The sequence below is a fragment of the Orcinus orca genome, chromosome 18 (assembly GCF_937001465.1).
Source record: "Orcinus orca chromosome 18, mOrcOrc1.1, whole genome shotgun sequence".
In the NCBI taxonomy this organism is placed as follows: Eukaryota; Metazoa; Chordata; class Mammalia; order Artiodactyla; family Delphinidae; genus Orcinus; species Orcinus orca.
Genome location: NC_064576.1, coordinates 69969246 through 69995890, shown reverse-complemented (window position 1 = coordinate 69995890; position 26645 = coordinate 69969246). Strand labels below are relative to the sequence as shown.

Here is a 26645-nt window from a genome sequence, read left to right as displayed (position 1 = left end):
GGAGAAACACTTTCAACATTTTGTTGGATTTACTTCCAGCATTATTTCTATGTAACACACACATTCACATCACTGTTGGCATCATCTATTATATAGAAATTATATATCCTTCCTCTTTCACTTAATATCATCTGATATCCTTTACTATCTTTAAAAATGTCATTCTGTTGACTGCATGATATTTCATCATACAATTTACCATAATCTATGTATCCATTTCCCTAGTGTTTGACATTTAAATTGCTTACAGAGCTTTCTTGTTTTGTGTGGGTTTTTTTTTTTTTTTTTTTTTTTACCATTATAAATAATGCCTTGGTGAAATCCCTTACTTAAATCTTAGTATTTATCTCTAGGTTTGGAAAAGTTCCTAAAAGTGTAATTAGTATTTCAAAAGATATAAACCCTTTTAGTACTGTTGATCTCAATTGCCAAATTATCCAATTTACATTTCCACTGATGTGTAAGAATACTCTTCTTATATCCTCACCAATACTATCATCAATTTCTAATCTTTGCCAATTCCATAACTGATAAATGTATCTTTCGTTTTCATTTATATTTTTCAGTCATTAGTGGTGTTTGATGCTTTCCTTTTGAGGTTTATTTTGTTGCACTCCATTGTGTAATATTATATTTATAGACTCAGACCTACCTGCGTTGCCTTTGATAATACCTCCATGTCTTCAGTAGTTAGGATTTTCTTTTCCCTCCTAAGGAAATGCGCAATCATAAAGGTACTAGGAAACCCTGGTGCTTCTGTGTGAAAATCTGGTGTCAAACTGACTCACTGTGTGCTCTTCCCCACAGCTGCTGGAGAAGGGCCTCCCCAGCATGCAGCAGCCCCTCCTGCAGGTGATCTACAGTCTGCTCAGCTACATGGACCTTTCTGTCGTTCCGGTAAAGCAGTTCAATGTGGAAGTTCTGAAAATCATTGAAAAATACGTGCAAGTGAGTATTTGAACCAGGATGTTTCCAGAAAGTCATTCCAGAAAGATTGAGGCTTTGCATGGAGCTTTCTTTGTACTTGGCCACAGAGCTATATGGGTGCCAGGCTGCATGTTCATTCATTGATACCCATAACATGCTGAGAGCGGCTGAGACGGTGGCCTACCACACCCTGAGCGGTATCCTGAGGCCGCAGTGCGTTCCTGAGCCTTCGGAGGACACCTCTCTGCCTCTTGGACTTCTAGGCTGGGTATTGAAAGCACACTCCTGGCTGGGAGGGTGGGGGCAGGGTCTCCTTTGAGGGGTCCTGTTTCAATGGAGAAGGAAGAAGCAACTTGCTTGTGCCTGGTTCTAGGCCAGGCGTTTCCAATGCGAACAGTTAATTCAGAGGTTCAAATTGTCCCTTTAGAGTTGAAGGAATTAAGGTTAAGAAAATGGCATAAATGTACTTGAAAATACTCCAACAAACAAACGAAGTGCACTTGGTAGGTTTCAGAGTTCAAGGGCAAATGCTAGGTATTTCTCTGGTTAAATTCATTGACTAAAGCCATACAATTTTAAACTTTTTTTTTTCCATCTTCACTTCACCAGTCACATTACTTGCAGAAAATTACTTAATGCTAAAAATGCTTTTCAAGCTTTTTTTTTTTTCCGAGTGGCATTGCTCCAGTAATGGTTGTACCATGTGGTAGGCATTCATTACCACTTTCTCACTTTACACTCATGAGAGACAGAGGGTCAGTTCACATCTTTCTACTAATCATATGCCCCTAGTTTTTAAAAAAAGTGATTGTTTTATTAGGCTACCTATTCTTAGGCCTGTGGGCCATCCCTGGTACTCAAGATCTTATCTTGAATGGTGGCTAATTTCATATTCAAGCCATGACCTCCCGTGTGCAGAATTTAACAGTGAAGGAAGTGTGTTTTATTTCATGCACTTTATTCCAAGGCCTAGGCAAATAATAACTTTTATCATGCTAGTTTATCTGTATTCAGTATTTTTGTTGGAGAAGTACCTCAGTCAGCTTGGGGTTGTCAGGGGTACAAAGAGGGTGAAACAAATGAGACTTACAGGAGGAGTAGGAGTTTGATAAGGCAATAAGGAGAGGAAGGGCGTTCCAGGATGAGGGAATTGCATGAGGAAAGGCACAGAGGCTAAGAGACCTTGGCTGGTTTGGGCAACTCCAGGAGTTGCCTGGGGGAGATTGCCCCTGCAGGCCTTCCTCAAAGAGTGTGGACTCCACCTTGTCCACCAGAGGGAGCCCTTGAAGGAGTTTAAGCAGGGAAGTGGCTTGAGCTGAAGATTCTAGAAAGATCACTGTAGCTGGAGTGGGTTTGATGACGGACCCAAGGAGAGGCTGCAACTGGGGAAACCAGTTAAGAGGCCATTGAAATAGTCCAGGCAGAGGCCAGAGAGGATTCAGCTGAGCCAGTGCCAACAGCAACAGAGGGGGCGGGGATCAAGTTCTCAGGAGGGAGGGAAAGAGGGGAGCTAAGAATGGCTCCCAGATTCCTGGGTTAGATCAGGAGGAAGGTGTGGAGAAGAGAAGAGGGCTGAGGGCAGAGGTCAGATGCCCAGGAGCAGATGAGGCAGGAAGAGCCAGAGAAGTAGAAGGAGGACCAGGGACGCTTGGAAACTGGAGGTGGGGAGAATCTTGAGAAACGGTGAGTAGACAGTCGCGTAAACTGCAATGAGGGTTGCTGCAGGGGAGGGGGGCAGTTGTTTGTCTTCTGTTTTGTTTTTCAAACTGAAGAAATACCTCATTAGCAAAAATGGTACCTTGTCATTTTAAACTTTTACTTATTTGAATGTGGACAACACGGGTCTTTTTTATTCTTGTTTCCTAAATGTAGCTCATCTTATGCATAAGTTATCTTTTTATGTCATTTGCCTGTTACTTATCACAGAATTTCCTGCACTGTTTTAAATCAATGAGTTCTGACCGGTCATTAGAAGTTTCGGTAGCTAGCGGCATATTGTGTGGTTTGTTTTTTTTTTTAATTATTTTTACCCATTGACTGTTTTATTTCCTTCAGAGCGTCCACTGGAGAGAAGCTTTGAATATCTTGAAGCTAGTAGTTTCTCGATCTGCCAGCCTAGTTTTACCTTCCTACCAACACAGTGACCTTTCAAAGATAGAAATACATCGAGTATGGACCAGTGCATCTAAGGAATTACCTGGGAAAACCCTGGACTTTCACTTTGATATTTCAGAGGTATGTTAACTGTTTCTGTAAACTTTAGCATGAATACATAGTGGCAAAGGTCAGAACTAGTTGCCTGGAGAAGGGGAGACTTATTTTACAGTTATGTCAAGTGAAACCTCCTAAGACCTAAATTAGGTTCAACGCATTGTCCTATTCACTGGGGCTCTTCAGTGGCAGCTTTTAGAAATAGAAGCTAGCCTCAGTTATATAAAAATGACTTCCCCCCAAAAGATAACTTTAAAATGGAATGATCTTAAGCATTTTAAACCATGACCTTCACTCATTCTGTATCTGACAGCTGTCACGTCCTATCTTGTATCCACAACCTTGTTTCCTGAACTGCAGCCAAACCAGCGGATGCCTGAGATTTACAGGAATACGGGATCTGCCTTTATGGTCACTTCCCCAAGCCACACTGCTTTTTAAACCAGTATAACTACCTAAATTCTTGCCTTGAGGGAGATGGGTGTGAGGAGGGAAGAGACTTATAAACTAAGGAGTTAGGAAGAGAAGAAGACAGAAAATAGTCAGGTTTACCTGCTGGTCCATGAACAAACTTTTGGGAGGCCTGTACTTAACTATTTTAGTCCAAGATGTAAAAATACATTTGCTTTCCTGTCTCCTTTACCCCATGGCCCATAAACCCCCCAAAGCAGAAACAACGGCCTGTCCACTTTGTAAGCAGGGTCTGTACAGTGTCTGATGCATGTTAGGTAGTTCATAAATATTCTTCACCACGGCTGAGTGATTCCTTCACTAAAGGAATCAACTAGATCTGCTTACATGGAACTCACTCTGTTGATTAGGTTGTAGCTAGATTGGGTTTTCTCACACAGCAGTCTCATTGACTGTTCATCATTTCAGTACTCAGGAGGAGATGCTGTTGTGCTTCCATTGTGATAGTTAGTGTGTATATGATATTAAGGTGTCAACTCAGTATTTTGCAATGTTTAACATTTTTTTTACATTGCTGGGGGTGGGGGAAGCTTACTCTTTGACTTAAATTTACTCTGTCCCAAAGAGGTACAGAAAACCTGTAGCCAATCCGCCGCATGCCCCGGAGACCCAGCTGCTCCAGAAAGATGTGCCTTGAGAGGCAGGTGGAGAATTACCAGCCAGCGTCTGCCATCTCTGAATGTAGGCCTACGAACAGGTTTCTGCAGAGACCTCCCTGGGGCTAAAGTTTGGGAGGTGCTGCCTACCCAGCCACCACACTCCAGGACTCTCAGGAAGTGAAATTTCTGAAGTGTTGTCAAGAACCTGGCCCTGACCTCATTCATTAAAATAATTGAAAAGATATAAATAATTTAAATAAATTTTTAAATAATTGAGAGTGTATCAAGATTGGTGATTACAGGTTGGGATGAGGGGAAGGAATTTTGGTCTTGTTTTAACTATAAAGAAAGTCTTTCAAGCTTAAATATCTGAAAACTATTTTGCTTTCCTGCATGTCTTCCTTCTTATCTTTACAATCATTTCCAAAGTGTGTTTAAGAACACGCAATTGGGGCTTCCCTGGTGGCGCAGCGGTTGAGAGTCCGCCTGCCGATGCAGGGGGCACAGGTTCGTGCCCCGGTCCGGGAAGATCCCACATGCCGCGGAGCGGCTGGGCCCGTGAGCCATGGCCGCTGAGCCTGCGCGTCCGGAGCCTGTGCTCCGCGACGGGAGAGGCCACAACAGTGAGAGGCCTGCGTACCGCAAAAAAAAATAAAAACATAAATAAAAGAAATATATTTTAAAAATTTAAAAAAAAGAACAAGCAGTTGGATTTGTTTTCAGCTGCTAAAGAGGGTGGGACAGTGTTGAAGGTGCAAAATGATCTGGACTATGTATTTGCACATAAGGAAAATGAGCCTCCTTGTAACACTGAACTTCTCTAATCTGAGTTTTAATCAGATAAGCAGTTCTCGGTTGCTGCTGGGATAGAGCGATCCACATACCCCAGAAGTATGAATGAGATAGAAGAACGTGTGCTTCTCTATTCTTTTTTCTCAAGACGCCCATCATCGGGAGGCGGTATGATGAACTGCAGAACTCTGCTGGGCGTGATGGGAAGCCCAGGACCATGGCTGTCACCCGGAGTGCGTCTTCCACCTCATCAGGCTCCAATTCCAATGTCCTTGTTCCTGTAAGCTGGAAGAGGCCCCAGTACTCTCAGGTAAAGGGTCCTCGACTCCCAGGATTGGAAGGGAGCTTGGGGACCTATTGAACCCAACTGTGATATGGGATTCCTGCACCCACCATCCCAATATTTCCCGTCTGGGCATCGACACTTCAGCGATGATGATCTCGCAGTATTCTGTATCCCGAGGGAACCCATTTTATCTTTGAACAGTTCATTACATTGAGTTGAAGTCTGACACTCTATTGCTTCTTCTCATTGGTCCTTGTTCTCTTAAGGCTTAGAAAATGCAATTGGATCTGTCTTTCACATGGCAGCCCTTCAAACACTTAAAGAAACTCTCCCCCCTCTGCCACTCACCCGAATCAGTCCTCTTTTCTCCAAGTAATACATCCTTAGTTCTCCTAACCAATCCTGCATAACAGGGCCACACCCCAATGACCATTCTGGCTGCAGTCCTACAAGCCTGCCCTCCAGTCAGTGGGCTCCATGCACACCTGACCCTGCGGAGCATGGTGGGCGGCCAGATTTCTCTGTGGTTCTGTCATCTGTATTCACTTTCTGGGTGACTGCATCACAGCGTTGATGTCACTGGACTTACTGTCAAGTGAAACCCATGCATTATTTGGGGCTCTTTTGGAGACATATGCCAGAAGCCCAGTGGAAAACTACCTTAAGTGGAAAGGGAATGTGTTAACTCCTGTATCATAACTTCAAGCAGAACTGGATTGTAGCACACACCATCCTTAGACCCTCTCTGTCCTTCTCACTGCCCCCACCTTCTCTTCCCAAAGTCTCAGGCCTGCTCTCCTCCCTGCTGACCTCATTCTCAGGCAGACTGTTCCAACGTGAGGCCCAGCAACCTCTTGCAGCTCCAGATTTACATGGTCTTTGGCTCTGACGATTTCAGGACAGAGACCTCCCCTCCCCAGCGTCGTAGCAATTCCGGAGAAAGGGCTCTGTGCAAGAGAGGCAGAGTCCCATTTGGCGGGAGAAGAGCCGTCCCAAGATAAAAAGAGGGACTGCATTACCAGAGGAAGGCGAAGTGGGTGCTGCTGGGTGCTGCGCAGAGAGAAACCCTTGGTTTGCACGCCCAGCAGGACTCATCCTCACTCTCAGAGGTTAGGGAAGTGGAGCTTAGAGCACGGCGCCTACTGGAGCAGAGCCGGTTCTCAGTGCTCACTGCGTACTTGAATAGAGAGCCCGCCCTACTTTCTTGGGAATTTGGAAAAGAGAAGACAAATGTCCAGCCCAATTCCATGCTCCTCTACATTCATTCCTTCCCAGAATTGTAAAGTGCCCACTAAAACTTAGGGAAATAGGTTAGTGAATCTCTTGCCATCATCAAGGTCCTCCTGTCTTTGACCTTGAAATGACACCATATTGAGTGAGTGTCCCGTCTATAATTTGAAAAGAAGGATGCAGGGAACTGAGTTCCATTAAGAAGGAAAATCTATGAGTGATATTGGCCTCCTTGCAGTCTGCATATTAAATCAGATTAAAAGGGAAAAAAATCATGTTCAGGAGAGGAGGACGATTGCTTTAAGAGCAATTCTGAGGCACATTCATGTTTTTTAGGCTCTGGTTACCCATCCTTTTCATTCTCAGCTCACCAGTCATTCTGAGACCTAGTTTGTCTATGTCATTGGGAAATGGGAAGGTTTGTAGAAGAATCCCTGTGCCTAAGGAACTGAAAAGTAAGGTTTATGAAGAACAGCAAAAGGAATTCTATCCATTTAATTATAGGAAGAATAAATTGAGAGAGATTTAATATGCCTTGCAAATAATCAAATTTAATTCTGCAGAAAGTAAATTTATCCTCCCATTTGAGGAAAAGAGAATTGTGTTGTCATATAATAGATTTAATTTAGGTGTAAGGAAAGGCTTGCTAATGATTGAAAGTTGTAGCACACAAGAAAGATTATCAAGGGGAGTAATGAATATCTGCTAGAGAACCAAGGGGTTGACGTTCACATCCCCTCCCTTGGGAAAACTTAGATCAGCACTGTCCAGTAGAAACAGAATGTGAGCCTCATTTTCAATTTTCTAATAGTCACCTTTTGAAAAAAAACAGGTAAAGTTAATTTTAATAACACATTTTAGTTAACCTAATATATCTAAAATATTATTTTTTAACATAATCAATATTTTACAATTATTGGTGAGATATTTTACATTCTCTTTTCATACCTACTCTTCATGTATTTTATATCTCCATTCTCACTGGCCACATTTCCGGTGGGTTAGCCCTTTGTGGCTGATGGCTACACTACTGGAGTAGATTTGATCACAGGACCCCATGAGTAAAACCTGCCTGTGTGTTTCTCTTCCAGAAGAGGACGAAAGAGAAGTTGGTACACGTCCTTTCTCTGTGTGGCCAAGAAGTCGGATTAAGCAAAAATCCATCAGTAAGTTCTGTCCTATATCACATTTATTTTGGTGTCATAACCTTTTTACCTTTGGTCAGTTTTTGCCTTTGCTCATGTAGTTTGGAGGTTTCAACTATGAATTACAAGTATGATATCCATCATCTAGATCAAACCCTTAGATTATTTCTCTCCATAGTATGATTTTTAATCTCAGTTCAGAAACAATGAAAGATGTTATTGGCTATTTGCCCCAGTTGGTAAATAAAAACTCAGTTATTTTAATTTTTTTAATAACTTGGATATTTTTAATAAATATGCCCAGACTTTCTTAAAATATGTATATGTGACTGTCTTCTGCACCACCATATATGATACACGTTCCTTTTCGGTGTAATTTTACTCTCTGTACACACATCTGTTACCGTGATGTCACTGTTTCACTCATGTACAATAAAGACAAAAATAGTGATATATTATCATGTTTTTTGTCCTATAAACTTCCACTGAGGAACTTCCCTGGCGGTCCAGTGGTTAAGACTCCATGCTTCCACTTCAGGGGGCATGAGTTCGAGCCCCGGTCAGGGAAGTAAGATCCCGTGTGAAGCGCGGCCAAAAAAAAAAAAAACAAACACAAACCAACAAACAAAAAACTTCTACTGACGTTACAGTTGCACAGAAATGCCACTGGGCTTTGAAATAAGTGAATAATTGAAGTCTTAGAAGTTAGCTTCTGAAGCTTTTATAAAATTGAGAAAATTCAAATTGTGTGTGTGAGAATATTGTAGCAAAAACAATAAAAATCTCAGGGTTTGGTTTTACCAGGTATCTTTATTTCATCTATCTCACAGCATCTTTATTAGTAACCAGAAAAGAAAATAGCAAACTAAGTAATTTCCCAAGTAAGAAGTAGCAAACAGTGTCTCTGCGGAACTACTTTTAAAATTCCAAAATGTATATACTCATGTAGTTCACGAGCAGGTGAAATATGAGACTCAGGGATTCGAGCTCAAGTGCAAGTTGCGACTTGTAATCGTCTGGGAATGTGCCCCAGCCAGAAGGGTGGCCTCCGTTGAAGTCACCTTCTGAGTTATTGATCAGTGGGTTTGCTGCTGCTCCTGTGACATCATTGAGGGCAGAGGGACGAGGAGATAGTGTGGGGTAGATGGAGCCCCCCAGCCTGAAAGGGAGAGGAATGAGAGCCCTTTACCTCTGCAGTGGCATAGCCAGAGAGGTCCGTTTCTTACCACCCCTGCGGTTACACTGTCTCCTTCAGATCCAAACCGCCTGTTTCTGTGCCAGGCTTTTCTAGCTAGAAATGTTTACTATGTTACAAATAAGAAAAGTGGCACTAACAAGGAAAGGGAGGCCTCGGCTGAGGAAATCAGAATTCTAGTCTCTCATCTCTCACTGACTAGTTGGCTGGTCCTCAGTGCTATTTATCTCATATACCCATTTGCAATCCCTGTACAGACTGTGTGTCTTGTACCATTTTATGAAAACCTAGTGCAAATCCTATGACTGCTCTTAAACACTGGAGAAAAAAAAGAATGTTTAAAATCCATTCCCGGGCTTCCCTGGTGGCACAGTGGTTGAGAATCCACCCGCCAATGCAGAGGACACGGGTTCAAGCCCTGGTCCGGGAAGATCCCACATGCCGCAGAGCAACTAAGCCCGTGCGCCACAACTACTGAAGCCCGCGTGCCTAGAGCCCGAGCTCCGCAACAAGAGAAGCCACCTCAATGAGAAGCCCGTGCACCGCAACGAAGAGTAGCCCCCGCTCGCCACAACTAGAGAAAGCCCTAGCGCAGCAACAAAGACCCAACACAGCCAAAAAGAGAGAAATTTTAAAAAAATAATTAAAAAAAATAAAATCCATTCCCCCCCTTTTTTTTCCTTTTGAGAGATATTTGTGATATTTAAATTCTTATAAATGACTTGCTTACTTTCAAGGAACACCAAGACGTTATAATGGTTAAATAAAGAATGCTGTTCATTTTATTTAAAATCAGTCTGTGTTCAGGAGAGGCTGGAGAGCAAAACATTTAGATTTATTTGAAGTCTGTTATTTCTACAGAGTTATATTAAAATGGCCCAAGTGAAATGAACCTAAACATAGAAGTTAATTTAAAAATATTAACATACTAAAATTTTAATAGAAAAAAAGTTTTGTTTGAATCAACAGGACAGGACTTTTTTTTTTTTTTTTTTTTTTTTTGCGGTACGTGGGCCTCTCACTGTTGTGGCCTCTCCTGTTGTGGAGCACAGGGTCCGGACGCGCAGGCTCAGCGGCCATGGCTCACGGGCCCAGCCGCTCCGCGGCACGTGGGATGTTCCCGGACCGGGGCACGAACCCATGTTCCCTGCATCGGCAGGCGGACTCTCAACCACTGCGCCACCAGGGAAGCCCAGGACAGGACTTTTAAGTATGAATTATGAGCACGGCTGCTCAGCTTCTCCTCTGTAATTCAGATGAACAAGTACTGTACTTCCTGACTTATGTTTCTTTTTCCCTACCGGTTCCTGGTTTATCTCTAAGAGGGTTAAATACTTTGCTCTCACAGTTCGTTCTACAATAACATATCTTGGCATCAGTAGTCCTTAAAATCTTTCATGATAATATGTATGTGATGTGTATGTGTGTGTGAACCTGTACAGTTTCTAACCTCGGTAAGTGCAGAAACATTGGAAAATTTCTTGGCTGCTGTAGACTGTGAACATACACTCAGTTGTCACACACACACACACACACACACACACACACACACGTGTGTAGGATACACTTTTCATTAAGAAGCAGCGATTTGACTCTTGAACAGTTTCCTAGTGTGTGAACTTGCATCTTCGCAATGAGTTTAATCTGAAGGCGCCTGTCCAACATAAATAATAAAAGAGCATTCTAAAAATACCCACTTAAGGAATTAGGTGTGTACTGGAAATACAGTGCTCTGAGGAGCCAGTTACACTTTTTGTAGCACAAACAAAGAAGGGAGAGCGGTTTCTCAGCAGAGGACTCTTGGTTCGTAGGTGATTTTCTCGTCGTGTGGGGACTTGGATCTGCTGGAGCATCAGACGAGCCTAGTGTCCTCCGAGGACGGCACCCGGGACCAGGAGAACATGGACGACACCAATAGTGAGCAGCAGTTCCGGGTCTTTAGAGACTTCGATTTCCTAGACGTGGAGCTGGAGGATGGAGAGGTACGGCCAGGCTCGGTGAAAACCATCCGCTCAGCCTTTTCCTTGACTAACAGAACAGTTTCTTTCTATCTGCTAAATAATGAGTTCTTTCATTAGAAAGCTGTAAACTTTATTTTTAATCAATTTATTCAAAGTATAGCAGCTTAACTTTGGCAAAAGTCACCACAAGCTTCCTGTCTAAGCCCACAGCCAAAGCCACCAAGTTCTTTCTAAATGGCAAAGATCTGACTTTGAATGACCATACAGAGAGTCTCTGTGTGTGTAGTCCAAAGGTGAACTTTAAAAAAAAAATCACAGAAGCATTCAAGGTCTAAGCCTGTTCTCTGGTACCTGGGTAAAACAGGCTAAGCATTTTATTATTTTCAATGTGCAATTGCTCTCAAGGGTTGACGTCAAAGCTTGCCTGCTGCAACCTGCGATCAGAGCCCAGGGGCCCCGGCATCTTTGTGCTGTTTGATGAAATCCTCAGAACTTGAAACTAGATTTAACATACAAGAGCTCTTGGCTCTGCTTTCAGTTGGTTCTTGACACCTGGAGTAGCTGAATTCAAGTATCAACAGGCAGATGCAGATCTGTTTATCTGAATGATAATCATGGTAATAAGACCCTTTCCGTTATGAGTCATGTTTTTGAAAACCTGGGGTTGCAAGGAGGAGCATCATTTCAGTAGCTCAGGGGCATGTTCCAGCTGAGAGGCAGGCTTTTTCCTCCTGGGATGGACACGATGTTCCCTGAAGTGGGGTTGGCATCTGTAATAAAGCCTGGTACCCAGCCTGGCATGTGGTGGGATCCACATACTTCGGCTCACATTTAACCAAGCACACTCTATTTCCCAGACAAAGAAAGGGCTTTCTGCTAGCCGTACAGTTAAAATGGAGGCTCAAATTCAAAGTTTATCATATCCTATGGCAGGTAGGCACCTCCTAATTTAACGATAAACTTGTGGGAAATGATGCTTCAAGTAACTGCTTACCTTCCCTAAAAGGATATGATTGCTGACCAATCCACTTATGTCAAGGCAAGGCCACGGAGCTGGACAAGCTCTCTTGAGCTCTATTTTTGTCCTTACTGGCCACTGACTGCCCTGGCTGTCTGTGCCAGCAAGGAAGAATCATGTTCTCAGAATGAAGAACGTTTTCTTTACCAATTCTTTCCCTGGAAGCAAGTTTAGCAGATCCAGTCCTTTAAGAGTGTAAAGGCACCAACTGCAAGGTATCTTTAAAATGTGTACGCTTTCATCTTGAATTGTTCTCAAGCCAGTAAAAAGCATTGCAGAATTTTCTGGCTGTTAACCATAATTAGTGATAAAGAAATCAATTGCTAAATGCGGTGAGGATTGTTTAAAAAGTCTAATGCAAAATACAGCTGTTTTGAATACTTTCGAAATGATCCAGAGGTATATGGAATGTCAAAAGTTTAGCTTCCTGGTCTGAGCAACCGACCTAATCTTTGCTTTTAGGCTAGAATTCAAGCTTGGGCACCCTCTTCAGGGGTTAAACTATGGAGAGAAAAATTGATGAAACAAGAGAGGCATCATTTTTCAGTGTCAGCCAAAGAAAAATGTGTTACGTGAAGGGACCTAGGAGGAATGGTGTCAGCGAAATCAGAAACAATTTCAGAACAACTAACAAATTTAATTTCTATCAAAATAAAGTAAGGAAAACCATAGATGCCCATCACTTGAAAATAAATATTATACTAGTATTTTTCAAGGACAATAAATAATGATTACTAGGCCTTCCTTCTAGTGTTCTCGCTATTGTCCTGGCCAACAAGAACTGAAAAATCATAGTGATTATTTTATCTTGTATGATTAAGATTTTATAAGAAGTTAAAGAATGTGAAAGTATATATTTTATCCAAATGAAATTAACCATTTGAGAATATTTTGCTACTTCTCAATAAGGTTATAATAAGGGATCCTTGCGAGCTTACAGAGTGGTAGAGTGAAAATGCAAGGGCTTTGGAGTCAGGCAGGTCCAACTCTGACTTTCAGCTCTGCCACTGACCCAGCTCAAGCCTGGATGCAGTTTCTCTTGGCATCCCCATCTATCGAATGGGAGTGATAATACCTGCCTATAGAGTTGATGTAAGGATCAAGTAAGATGACCTATGTAAAGCTTTTAGCATAATTTCAGGTAGTAGGCATTCTAAATATCTGTTCCTTTGTACTGTCTTTGGTGAATAATTTCAGTATTTCCTCATCTGCGAAAGGTAAGCATATTTGGCTTCTAGATCAACACACATTTACTAAAAAAAAAAAAAAAGACAAGGTTTTTGTCATGTCTATTCCTTTTCATTAAATAGTCTCAGAATTTATTGACTACTATCTTTAAGGGTTTGCCTTTGAACTTCTCAGAATCTTTAAAGGGTGCTGTGTCTTTGCTATTAATTGCACCTCAGCAGTGAAACAGATCATGATCACAAACACTTCTGGTTTTGTGTGCAGGATCAGGTGATGCCACCTTTTTTCCCCAGCTGATGACCCTCATTAGTCTTTCCATGACGCTTCACGATTTTCTCACAAATAAAAATTCAGGCATTCCAAAAAAAAAGTGTTGAGGAGACCAAAGTTGTCACTGAAGTGGAAAGCTATTTCAGAAATTTTATTTATGATTTGTTACCAATTACATCATCCACCGCTAAGAGGTTTGGAATTTCCGGTGTTTCATACTAATTTTTCTTTATGGGGTTAGTGTATCTTTGTCTTTTTCTTTAAGTTGCATCTACTGACATATATACTGTTAGCACTGTTAGTTGCTGTTGTGTTAAAACTAAGACAAATGCACTTGAGTATCTAATATAATCATTTTAAATAGACCTCTTATTTGTTTTTCTGTCCATTCAATCTGCTACACAGGAACTTCAGGTAAGACGATGCTATTTTCAATTCAGATGCACTAGTAGATGTTTTGCATCATTGCAGATTTATAACTGCATAACTGCTTTTTCCCCCCTTCGAGAGTATGTATGCCTATTTGCACATTTACACTGAGATGTGTGTGATAGAAGTATTTTTCTTGGTTGCTGTAGAAGGGAAATATTTTCTGAAGTATAAATATTAGATAGTTTTAAAATCTTTATATGTTTAGTTCTGGAAGTTGCATGATTATATCTCTTGAGAGAGAGTGAGTTTTTAAATATGATCCATGGAAATCCTATAATTTCTCATTAGGCAGTTGCACAGCTGGATTGGTTTTGCTGTTAAATTCTTTTATTAAAAGTGAAATCAAGAAGCTGCATCTAACAATATACCACATATACTGCCAATCAAATCCTTTTATTTTCCAGGAATTAGGAGCTATCTTTGGATGGTGACTATATTAAATTTCATCCAAATGAGGACCCTTTTCAAGAAAAAGGGGCCCGGTAATAATTACACTCAGACAACAGGCATAAGCTGGCATTATCCTGGGCAAACTGACCTATAATCACCCTGTATCTATGTCATATAGACTTACTCTAAGTAGGTACATTTGGGAGAACAAATTTTGACCATCCAAGTTCCTTCAACAATAATTCTTATTTTTTGGAACTCCAGGATCAAAGAATACGATTTCCAACATTTCTGGAACAGTCAGTTGTGAATACTTTCTCATCTCAGTGTAAATCCTGAGTGGTTATTTAAGTTTGATAACTGACATATGCAAATTGTCCATCAGGAATAGTTAGCCATCTTCTAAATTTTCTCACACATAGAAAATCTCAATCAGTGAAACACTCTTTTGGCTTTTGACCCTGTAGGTAACATAAAATGCAAATCTGACATTTGGGTGTGGAGAAGTTGGAAGGTGGCTCTCCCAATAGGGGTATTCCTGTGCTATGCCCAGTTGACTTTTAATCACCACCGACTTTAACGTAGACTAGGCTACTGTTCCATCTCAACCCCTCAGCTACCACCGAGGAAACAGTTTCAACATCTTTGCCTCTAATGGAGGTATTGCATCCTCTTGCAAGACACCCAGATATTGTTCCTGCAAGAACAACTTCCCTGACTCCCAGTTCCCATGCCTGATTGATTCAGATCTTCACCTGAGCTGCAATCAAATTAACAGCAATGGCAGTCTATACCCAGTGTAGCATTCTCTGGCCCTAGGTGTCTGTATTTCTCTGCAAGCTCAGTGCAGCCCAGGTTCAGTGTGGGAGACATCCAGAACTGCTGCCTGAGACAGTTCATCTAACCCGTCCATTGATTTGGTAGAAGAGAATCTGTTTTGGGAATTAGGTTTTACAGTTGTACGTTTTTCCCAGTAACTTGTACATTCTTTTTTCTCCGTATTGTAATCTCATTTTTCTTTACCCTCTTTATTTCTTCACACATTGAGTTTTCTTTTTCTTCCTAGAACTCTTGCCTCTTCCACATTTTTTTCATTTTTTCACTGAAACAGCTATTTTAAAACACCAGCACAACAGTCAGCCTTTTCTACCAGGAAAAAAAATCATTTGGTGGTAATTTATCACAGCACTTACAGATAAAAGGTACAAATACAGCTATAAACTATGGAAAGCATATTCTGAGTCTTATAATCAAACAGTCCTAAGAACAATCATAAATATCATAAATGGGGTGAATAATGCTAATTTCCATATCATATCCAGAATGTGTTCAGGATTCTTACCTGTTGCCTTCCACCATGAATAGCCAAAACAGACTTTGGAAAAGCTAAGCATCTATTATATGAGAGATCTGTGAGAATGGTAAGATTCATTTCATTAGGAGCCAGAAAAAATAGACCCTTAAAATCAGAGGAAAATTAATAAATTTAATGCTCATTAATTTTAATAGTAATTTACATCTCTCACTGAAATTATATTATTATGCTATTTACTGAGCTCTCATCAGAAAGTTATTTATGGGAGTTCCCTGGCGGCATAGTGGTTAGGATTCAGTGCTTTCACTGCAGAGACCCAGGTTCAATCCCTGGTCGGGGAACCATCCCACATGCCATGCGGTATGGCCAGAATACAAAAAAATAAAATAAAATAAAACATCACATTTAAAAAAAAGTTATTTATGTCAGTGAACCATCAGTGTTTCAAATGACTAATATAAATAAGATTCTGTGCTAGATTTTATTCAGATTACCTGTTTGTTTAGGTTAAAATTTGCTCACCAATGAGCTAGTAATATTTCTCTAGCTTTATTCCTATCTTAACAGAGAGAAAAATAAAACCCAGATTGGTTTTCAGAAAAAAAAATTTATGTGCATCACATAAGCGTATTTAATATCTGATGGTTTGTAGAGAAAATCTGAGCTATATCTGAAATCTTTAACACTTTACATTGCCACTTAGCCCAGTTCTCAGTGCAAATGTACAATCCAGCAATAATCCTTGGTACCGAGTCAGTCCATTCAGGTCTAGGGAAGGAACTGTTTTCTATATTGGGACAATTATTTAAAGATGAGCCTAAAACAAAACTGAAGACTTGCTGCTCTGGCCTCTGCGTAGTGCATGATTGTCCGACTGTGCCCAGCTGCTCTCTGATACCCCTTAACGCTGCATTTTATCTGTGAAAACTGCTGCAGCAGAAACAGCCTGGAATGTTTACCTAATGCTCTTCTACTTAATACCCAGGGGGTGTGGAACGTGCCACAGGCGGAGCTCCTACTTTTTCTCCTTCTGAAAAGAATACTAAACAGGGGCGGGGTTTGGGGAGGGAACATCTCTTTTGAAGTTGTTTTAATATTAACAGTCTCGTTCTGACAGATTTTTGTTAACACGGATCATTTATAGAGTATCCCAAAATCAACTTGTTAAAACACAAGACGTTACCCACTGTGCCAGAGTAGAGTGTATATCATGTCTACCTATGATTTAATCCTCATTTTGGTGAAAACAGTGTGCTTCTTACTACTTTTCACATCATGTGAGCAAAATGTTTGGTGCCCAAGGCCATGAGGGCTTGAGAGTTCATAATGAAAAATTTTATTACTAAGCTGTGGCTAATCGACTGTGTAAAGGCGTGAGTGCAGGAGGATTCGGGCCTTAAAAAAGCAGCTGATGGTGTGATTTCAGGGCGAGAGTATGGACAATTTCAACTGGGGAGTCCGCAGGCGTTCTCTGGATAGTCTGGACAAGTGCGATATGCAGCTTCTGGAGGAGCGCCAGCTTTCAGGAAGTTCTCCCAGCCTAAATAAAATGAACCACGAGGATTCCGATGAGTCCTCCGAAGAGGAGGATCTCACCACCAGCCAGATCCTGGAGCACGCTGACCTAGTAAGTAGGAACTCTCCACCTACTCTTCCCAAGACGTTGGGAGACTTCTTTTTGTGATTCAAGCAGTAGTGCAGTTTCCAGTTGCAGCTAAAGAAACTTGCTACAGCTGCTAAACTCAACTCTGAAACATGAGGTGGTGTCTGATTCTAACCGGTCTCTTCTCTGTAGGTTGCAAATGGAAACAAACACTGGGGTTTTTATAAGCCCTGAATGCCATCAAATCCGTTCAGGCCTAGATTTTCCCCAAAAAACTTTTATTATGCTGAAATCTTTTTTTTTTTTAATTCCTCAGACATCTGAAGTTTGAGGAAATATGACACAGACATTTTGATGGGGTTATCTGGAAATAGAAGTGTTTGTATTGCTCAGTGCTGGGCCTTGCCAGCCAGTGTGCTTAAGTTCTAATGACAGTGAAGTATGTAAAACAGTTATTACCTGTCCACCAAAAACTAGCTTGTACATTGGTTTGTACTCTTATGTAAAGAATAATTAGAGCTTTTAAAGAATGGGAACGCCACATTCTGTTTTATTTCCTATGCTTTCTCAACAGATCATGAATCTCTCCCCTTCTGAAGAGACTCATCCCATGGAACTCACGACCACCTGCGATATGACCCCCGCTGACCCTCATGCCTTTAACACCAGAATGGCTAGCTTTGACGCTTCTCTGCCTGATATGAATAATCTTCAGATTTCTGAGGGTTCAAAGGTGAAGAGATTTTGGCAATCGTTGATTGTAGTTTTCTTTAAAAAAAAAATGTACTTCCAATTTTCTGAGCATTCTTAGCAGGTTATAAGTGGAGGGACTATCTTTATTTTCTTTCTTTCTTTTTTGAAGTAGTTGAGTTTGTGCCCCTAAACCTAGGTTTTGAAGTTGCTTTATTCTCACAGACCTGACTGGCCATCTTGCTGTTGGTTGAAGGAGATTTGATTTGAGGTCCTTTTAAAATGAAACATTTTGCATTTTCCATAGAGCACAAACACTGGTCGTGTTTTGCCATTTGATTAATGGCAAAACAAATTGGTATATGTCGGAGATTGCTGAGACTGGGAAACTGCTGTTCTTTGTCAGGACTTCTATAAAACCGTCTGCTAAGTGAGGTGTGGGTGTATGCGTGTATCGGGGGGGAATTTTTTCCTATGTAGGAACCAATTTTACAATCTGTACATTGATTCTGTTCTCGCCTTTGGCTGACTATCAGAATTTTCAATATCAATCACAGTATTATGCACAAAACTGTCCTAGCCAGGCTCTCTGAGGAGAAAAGTAAGTAAATGGATACAATTTCCTGATTTAAAAGGTCAGCTTTAAAAAAAAAAAAATCTAAAAATGTGTATTTCATTTAAGGTTTATTTTATCAATATTTCCATAAATGACCTTGTCCATAAAACTATCAACTCCCACACTGTTCACATATGTGCCCACATAAATGCCCATTAGTACAGAATTTTATTTTCTTATATTAGAAATACCAAAACAACCTATTGCTGTTAGGATAAAGTTTTCTTTATCTTTAGTTTGGTTATGGTGGTATAAGTTTAAGAAGAATATGAAATAGAGAACAATTTACGAAAGTATATTCTTTCTGATGCTTCTACTAGAAGAATATAATACTGGCTATTCTGTATTCTTTTACAGTGTGCTAAAAAATATGTCTGCAATCTAGCAAAATCTAATCTACTTTAAACCAAGGGCAACCAATGAAACCAATGCAATCACCTAAAAATATTGAAGCTTAAAAAATAATTATTTCTAAGACTTCCCCATTGCAAAAGGGCTATGCTCAGGTTTCTTAGAATTAGCAGAGTCCTTTTTTAGCCAAAAAAGGGGCCAGAAAGAAAACTGTCTGAGATTAAACTTCATGGAAAGGACATCACAAAATAAATGTGAAGTTATTAGCATTTATTATTTCTCAGTCTTGCAATAGTCATTTTCTCAACTTTTCTATTTTGAATGCTAAGTTATATAATTCCTTATACAAAGCATTGCCTAAGGAGTAATATTTTCATGGACTCACACAGAAATCTATCAAGGAATTCTGTCAAGGAAAGGCTGAGTCTAATTTCTGAAAAGCTGTATCTGTTTTTCACATCAGCTGGGCTTCTACAATGTTTGATGTATCTGTGATGTCAGAAAGAGAAAATAGAAAATATTTTTATAAGAACTCAGCCCACCCCTAATAGAGTAAGTCTATATACACTAATAACCCAGGCCAGTCAGCAGTCTCGTTGGAACCACTCTAGTTTTAAAAAGCAGGAAGATGTAAATCAACTATACTCCAATAAAAATTAATTTAAAAATAAATAAATAATAAAATAAAATATAGTGCTCTGCCCACTCATCAGACACAAGAAAGCAGTGAATCTTCTGGCCAAAATTAAGCTGGTTAACTGCATGGCTATCAACCTAGACAGTTACTGTTTACATTCAAAATTTGGGGTAAAGGATAAATGAGTTTTTAACAACAACAACAAAAATTATATGAAGTGGACCATTAATGAAATTCTAACTGGACAGAAACTAAATATTTTTTAATGGCAATAGTAAATGTATTAAAGATAAAAAAATAAAATAAATAAGAAGCAGCAGATATGGATACGCCTCTGAAACACAGTATTTATGAGCAATTCCTTCAAAGACATGAGATAACCTATTTCCCTAACATATCTGTAAACATTTCTAATTTCCCTATTTAATCCTAGACTTAAAATACTAAATGGGCAGCCAGATGTCAGCCCACGATAACTCTCTAATTCATATATACATCTATTTCGCCTTGATTTTGTTTTTGTTTTAAGAAAATGACTCACTGAACCACGTATGTGTGATTTCTTCCTCTCCTCTTCTGCTCTGTGATCCAGTTGCCTTCCTTCCTCTCCCAAAGAACAATCAGTTCTCCAGATGATTTCCCCCTGGCCCACGTTCAAGCCCAGCCTCTTTTTCCATTTGACTTGCTACGTCTTCTTCCTGCCCCTCGGTGATCCCAGCTCTGCCTGCCCTAGAGCCCTATCGTCTCGCAGATCATTCTACATTTTATAGCAACGTGAGAGCAGCCTCTCATATCTATTATCTTCAAGGGATATTCCCAAGAGTAAAGCATATGTGTATATGGATCTCGGAGGATTTTCAGCATGGAAAGGCCTGTCAACGTGGCAGGCTCGGTGAATAACTCTGGATCACTTGTGAGCACCGCAGACACTTCTGGAGCCTTTATTATGCCAGGCACTGACAATTCTAAATTCTAGTTTCCATAGGTAATATTGGACATATTATATAATATATTGGAGAGTTAACTCCAGATAACTTGCTTTAGAAGACTGGGGTTGTACAATGAAAAGAGTTCTGAATCAGAGATGGTGTCTCTAGTCCCAGCTCTGGCTCTGATTATATACCTGATATTAGGCACGTCCTTTTCCCACATGGAGCAGCTGTTTCCTCGTCTATAAAATATGGAGATTGGACCAGGGGGTCTCTACGGTCTCTTCCAAGTTTAGCATTTTATACTTCATAAGCGTGGGTCAAATACGGTAATCTACTGAGAGCCTCTTTGGGAACTCTCCCGGAAAAGACTGAAAAGAAGATAAAGAACAGTACTTCAGAGAATTCTTGAGCTCAGTTATAGAAATTGACTCTACCGTAGCTAGAAGACAAATGCCCCCAGTTTCTATTACTCTCAGGATTGCAGATTTTCCTATGGATAGTCTTACATGTTGGGGGGATTCTTTTCTCTTTTTATGTTCCCAGGTCAGCGCTGCCCAGGAGGCGGAGGACGCCACCGTGCACGAGGATGATCTTTCCAGCTCCATCAACGAGCTCCCGGCAACTTTCGAATGCAGCGATAGCTTTAGCCTGGATATGACCGAGGCAGAAGAAAAAGGCAGTCGAGCGCTGGACCAGTTTACTCTTGCCAGGTGAAGAGTGTACAGGGCACATCGTGCTGGCTTTGCTTTCACTCCAGTTAAATGTCAGGCTTGTGCTGCTGGGACTTCCTAACAAAGGAGTCCAAGCGGACATATAACTTGGAGGGCTCTTGGCGGGTGGGAATCCTCCAACCCCAGAGCAGGGCCTTATGCGGAACCCATAAAGCCCTGGAGTAACGTAAAAAGCCACAGGGGAGCCTGGGGACATGGTCCAGGCCTTGTAAGCTTTGAAAATAAGCAAACTTGGCCAGGCTTGGAAATAGGGAGTTCTTTTCATTTTGAGTTAAAAGACCAGAACGAGAGGCCCCTTCTAAGCCAAATACCTACTCTTTTTTTAAGTGGGTGGCTTTCAGCCTCGTGGCTGATATTTCTGAGACAAGTGAGGTCTAGTCAGAGAATACAAATAGGAAAAAATATAAAGAGGATAGATTTTTAAAAACCCCACAATGTGGCATCTAGAATAAATCACAAATAATAATGCTACAGATTTACTTTAGGAGAAGAAAGTCAGAATCCTAAAATCACTCCTCTGAACGGTGAAAATAAGAACGAAGTAAAAGCTTCTGATGTGGCTGGACAGAGGCCTTCTGTTACGGTGACCCATATCCGTCCATCAGAGAAACAGCTTACGGTGATACCTAGAGAAGAACTTTGACTTTTCACAGTTCGTTCATTCTTCTCTCCTTTCTTCGTTCCTCTGTCTCCCCCTGCATTTCTCTTTTTTCATTTCCTTTCCTCTCTCTGCCCTTTTCTTCTGGGCATTTATGTGTCTGCACCCACTAATACTGTCCCTCCACAAACGAAAACTGAAAAGATTCAGAAATTTACTTATCACTTATTGTATTGGAAAATGAAAAGGACTGCAATGGGCCACAGCACAGGAATGAATGTATCCTGTGTGCGGGGAAAGGCTGTCCAGGAAAGTGAGGGGCAGTTACTGAAGGCTAAAAGAGGCACCGACTCTATAAAGGAAATCCGAGTGGGAGGAATCCCAGAAATTCTACAGGTGAAAATTCTCTTTTCTAGAGTCAGAAAAGAATCTTGGAGAGACCTCTGAATGGGAGCCAGGCTCCCAAAGCGACCCCAGCGGGAGGAGTGGGCAGAATGGGTGCCTCGGGGTGAGAACTAACACAGGCTGGCAAAGGAGAGGAGGACGCCACTTCCTGACGCTGCCGTTTGCCTTCGTTCCAGCTTTGGAGAAGGGGAGAGGGGAGTCTCGCCGCCCCCTTCGCCCTTCTTCTCGGCCATCCTCGCTGCGTTTCAGCCCGCGGCCTGTGACGACGCGGAGGAGGCGTGGCGCAGTCATGTCAACCAGCTACTGTGCGACTCGGACGGCTCCTGCGCCGTGTACACGTTCCACGTGTTCTCCTCCTTGTTCAAGGTACGGCGCCCGCGGAGGGGGCCACAGACGCGCAGGGGCTTCGGTCTCCGGGGAGCCAGCCGGCCTCCAACTGAAGGGGTTAAGTGCAGGGTTTATACTACTTTGTCCTCCTGACATCCTTCAGTCTCCTCTGACTTCATCCTTTCTTCTCAACCTTCATCTACTCAGCCTTCTCAGGCTGGCACTGTGGAGACGCTGCGCTCAGGGATTCAGGCCGCCGTGCTGTGCCCCTTGCTCCCCCACTCTGGTTTTCACTGGCATCATCAGTCCCAGGCAGGCAGCCAGGTCTTCAGGACCACAGGGTGGCACCTTCTGCCAAGCCCAGCCTCCATCTCTTCTTTCCGCTTAGACCTCTCCTCTGTCTTTTTAATTCACTGTGTTTTTCCTTGTCTTTTATCTTTCCCCACCATGAAGTCCTTCAACGTGCCAGCCAGTGAAACTTTTCTAGAGGTTGAGTTCTGCTGAGTATATCACGAGAGAGGCAAGGTAACGTAGCTGGACTGAGGGATGGAGCCCTCTGATCTCCTTCAGGAAGAGCCATGGGAAAGGCAGGGAAATGAGGAATTACATAAAAAGTGGAAAATGAAAACACTGGGATCATCTGCTTTAAATGATTTCAAATTCAGGAAGCCATAATTTAGTTAACATAAAAGTCAACTTGGTTTTTGAGCCTGGAGGCCCTTCCATTTAGGAGAAGTATATACCAGTAGTACTCAGAGCTAGTTTCTCAGTATTCTGAGTGTTATTCATGCTGCTGTCTCTCAAGGTTTTCAATTTACTTTTCGTGAGACCTGTTAGAAAACTGAATGGACAAAAACTAAGGTGGTGTCTGAGATGCACTGGGGGCTGGAGGGACTGTTAGCCTTAAGACAGAAAACAATGGGCTGCTGAAAGATGAGAATCCAGAAACACCCTAACATTAAGCCAGACGGAAATTTTAAAACAACAACAACTATCCACAAGCTACCATTTGAGGTGAATTTAATTGTTAAGGATTCAGGAGCAAAGTCATTTATTACATTGTTCTAAAGTCAATTTGTAAATAATGGTTAATAATGTATATTTAAGTTTGCCTGTTGTAGTAATTTTTTCTTATTACAGTTGCTAGACCCTTCATGCTCAATTTTATAGTCCTGAGCAGTACTTTTCCCTCTGCCGAGAACTGTCATCCCCTCTTTTCCCACAGCTGTGCTCCCAATGACACGCAAATCCCTGATCGGCTGTCACTTCAGTGAATGACGCCTTCCTTTACCTCTTTCTGCCTGCCCCCCACGCACACACTTGGGATCCCGAGCCAATTGTAGTTGTTTCTGTTATACTTGTCACACTTGTTTAGGTGTCTGTCTCCCGGGAAAGGGCAGGTAATGGTGTCTTGTTTGATTCCCCAGCAGCTGGCACACAGTGGCTCACACACAGTAGCTGCTCAGTAAATGCAGAAAGAATGAATGGGGGAAAAAAACCTTTTTAATGTAAATCTTAAACGTACAGTTTCTGACTTAATGCCAGTACAGCAATAGACTGTCATGTGAGCTGGGACGTGGGGCTGGGCCCTGGGAGGTACATTGGGGTTTGGATTTTTTTCATCAGCGTATTGGACCAATTTCTAAGGAGCTTATCCACAATAATAATAATACAAATGTGTACCTCCTATTTCAGTTTTTAATATTACATTTAGCTTTAAGAACTTTCTCAGCTGCCATCAAATGCTCTGTGATTGAGAGCAACACGGCTAGCAAAATCGGTATTAATCCAATATGCTGGAAATGAAACACATTTCAGACATGCAGTCTGTTGATCTTTCGTCATGTCCTCACCATGGCTGTTTACTGTTTTCTAACATTTTTCCTGTGAGTCTGGACACCACGTTTCCCTGTATTTGGTTGGATTTTGGACGGGGTAGAGAGCAGGTAATTGCAAAAATAATTTGGTTTTAAAAACAAGGAAATGGTTTCTAAAGGTCCAGCATGGGTGGCTTTCCAAGGGTCTCAGTCAGTGTATTTCCTTCCTGCTGCTCCTGTGTTAGAATATTGTCATTTGATCACACAGTGTCACCAAATTATATGATATTTTTATATGGAAGTCATATGTGGCTCTGAAGTTCCCTGAAAGATCTAGCTTCTCAGTACAATAAAAAACAAACCCAGGGACTTCCCTGGTAGTCCAGTGGTTAGGACTCCACGCTGCCACTGCAGGGGGCACAGGTTCGATCCCTGGTCAGGGAACTAAGATCCTGCAAGCTGCTCAGAACGGCCAAAAAAATTTTTTTAATACAAAAATGAGCCCAGATCTCACCATATCCTTAAGTAAGATGGAAAGAAACCAAACTATTTGCAGGACCTGGATCCTACTCCCGGCTCTGCCACTCCACTAGCTGGTGACACATGGCATTTCCTGTTCCTTTCAGCAGCAACATTCTGTCGAGTTTTTTTTTTAATTGCACATAAAACTAAAAACACCATAAAGACATACGTATGTTATGTATTATAACAAGATTCTCAGAGGTATTAAATAAAAAAATAAACAATATGCAACATGGTAGGCATTTTTCTAGTATAACTTGTAAGGAACCAAGAGCCTGCTGCTGTTTTGGGGACCTGCTAATTTCCCCATAATAGGGCAGAGAGGATTTCTTGTGGGTTAGATTCTCCAACTCAAAAGGTATGACATCTCTTGGGGGAAAGCCAGTGCCTACAACCAGAATTATTTTTTGGTTAAATATTTTGTTCCTTTTGTTAAAGATGTTGTGTGTTGGAAGTTGGGGCTAAAAATGTTCTCATTTTGGCACTGACACAGGCCCAGTGAGTCAGATTCTTCCCAATTATGGTTTTTCTTCAGGCAGTGTAGGGGGAATAGTAACATTTAGGAAGCATTATAGGTTAATGGAAGGGATATGAACTTAGAAGTGAAGCTCATCCTTACTCTTTCACTTACTAGTTGCATGACCTTGAGTCCTTTAACCTCTCTTAGCCTCAGTTCCTTCACCTGGTTGTGAGGATTGATGAGTTGATGTGTGCAAAGCTATCGGACAGTTACAGACTCCTAATCAGAGGCGCTCTCACAGGGAGACAGGTCCCATGAATTTACTCTTTCATTCGTCAGAGGCTTTATGGCCCATTTTAGTGCTCTATCTCAGGGAGCTGTGATCTTGGGAAACAGATTATATCTCATGACCTTTTTCTTCTCACCCACATTGAAATAATCTCAGAAATTCTCACTCATCTGACAAACACGCTAGGCAGACTCAGGCTGCCGACCGGCGCTGACAGTCAGCAAAAAGCAAAAGCAGCATTTATTTAAAAGATTCTATGAGCTCCCACGCATTGGGAAATGACATTTTAGGAAGAAACTTTGTTCACACTGGGTGATTACTCACTTGACTTAAGACATTCACTCTGCCCCTGTCACCCCCCCGCCACTACATGGAGGACCTGTGCTCATTTGATAGCTTTATGAAGATTAGAAAATAGTTTTTTCTAGTACAAAAGTTAAAACGTGGCCGTTTACAAATAGTAATTATGTTGCCTTTCAGAATATTCAGAAAAGGTTCTGCTTCCTAACCTGTGATGCGGCCAGTTACCTTGGAGACAACCTCCGGGGCATCGGATCCAAGTTCGTCAGCTCTTCCCAGATGCTCACCTCCTGCTCCGAGTGCCCCACGCTTTTCGTGGACGCCGAGACCGTGAGTATCTCAGGCCTGCTCCCGCGGCAAATGGCCTGCCCAGCTGATGGTATGGAACTTCAGGGAAGCACACGTGTGTTGTGGTTTGTTTGAAAGACACTCTTAGTGTTTGCGAGCAGCGCTCTGTTGTTCTATGAGTCCCAGAGGCCTGGGCCGGCACAGGAATGACTCTGCATGGCCAGCCCAAGCCAGGGCAGTCACTGCAGGGAATCAGGAGGAGGACCCCCTCTGTGCTCCCTTCGCGGCCTTGTCGTTTCTCTCCGATGACTCTTGACTTTGAAGGCTGAGAATATGGTGAGCTAGCCCCCCAGAGCAGACCTAGCCAGTCCCCACGATGCCAGGTTGGCTAGGCGGATGGGTCCCCAGAGGCAACGATGCTACCACTTTCCCTACTTCCAAGAGACTGAATGCCCTCTGGATGGATTCGTCCAGCCGAACTGCAAATGATGAGTTTAAAAGCAGGAGTCCCCAACCCCCAGGCCGTGGACCGGTGCCAGTCCACAGCCTGTTAGGAACCAGGCCATAGAGCCGGGGTAGGCGGCGGGTGGGCGGGCGGGTGAGCGGGCGGGTGAGCGAAGCTCCATCTGCCGCTCCCCACGGCTCACAT

At 41.9% G+C, this 26645-nt stretch overlaps 1 protein-coding gene and 1 long non-coding RNA gene across 7 annotated transcripts in view; one reads left to right on the top strand and one right to left on the bottom strand.

Annotated features, from left to right (window-relative positions):
* The window catches only part of FRY (FRY microtubule binding protein), a 329930-nt gene that overhangs the window by 279539 nt on the left and 23746 nt on the right, over positions 1 to 26645 (top strand). For all 4 annotated transcript variants that reach the window (XM_033416130.2, XM_049701100.1, XM_049701101.1 and 1 more), the window contains exons 47-56: positions 808 to 948; positions 2983 to 3162; positions 5149 to 5310; positions 7608 to 7682; positions 10668 to 10838; positions 16857 to 17057; positions 17608 to 17766; positions 20803 to 20969; positions 22170 to 22359; positions 25889 to 26038. In XM_033416130.2, coding sequence (XP_033272021.1) covers positions 808 to 948; positions 2983 to 3162; positions 5149 to 5310; positions 7608 to 7682; positions 10668 to 10838; positions 16857 to 17057; positions 17608 to 17766; positions 20803 to 20969; positions 22170 to 22359; positions 25889 to 26038 — 1596 coding nt within the window. The remainder of the gene's footprint in view (positions 1 to 807; positions 949 to 2982; positions 3163 to 5148; positions 5311 to 7607; positions 7683 to 10667; positions 10839 to 16856; positions 17058 to 17607; positions 17767 to 20802; positions 20970 to 22169; positions 22360 to 25888; positions 26039 to 26645) is intronic.
* On the bottom strand, positions 18928 to 22204 carry LOC125961938 (uncharacterized). Of its 3 annotated transcripts, none has more exons than XR_007473120.1 (3): positions 22109 to 22204; positions 20451 to 20627; positions 18928 to 19179 (listed from the first exon to the last, which is right to left on the bottom strand). It is a non-coding gene; the product is annotated as an uncharacterized LOC125961938 (long non-coding RNA). The 3 variants fall into 3 exon arrangements; XR_007473119.1 differs by lacking the exon at positions 22109 to 22204 and adding an exon at positions 21617 to 21755; XR_007473118.1 differs by lacking the exon at positions 22109 to 22204 and adding an exon at positions 20766 to 20902.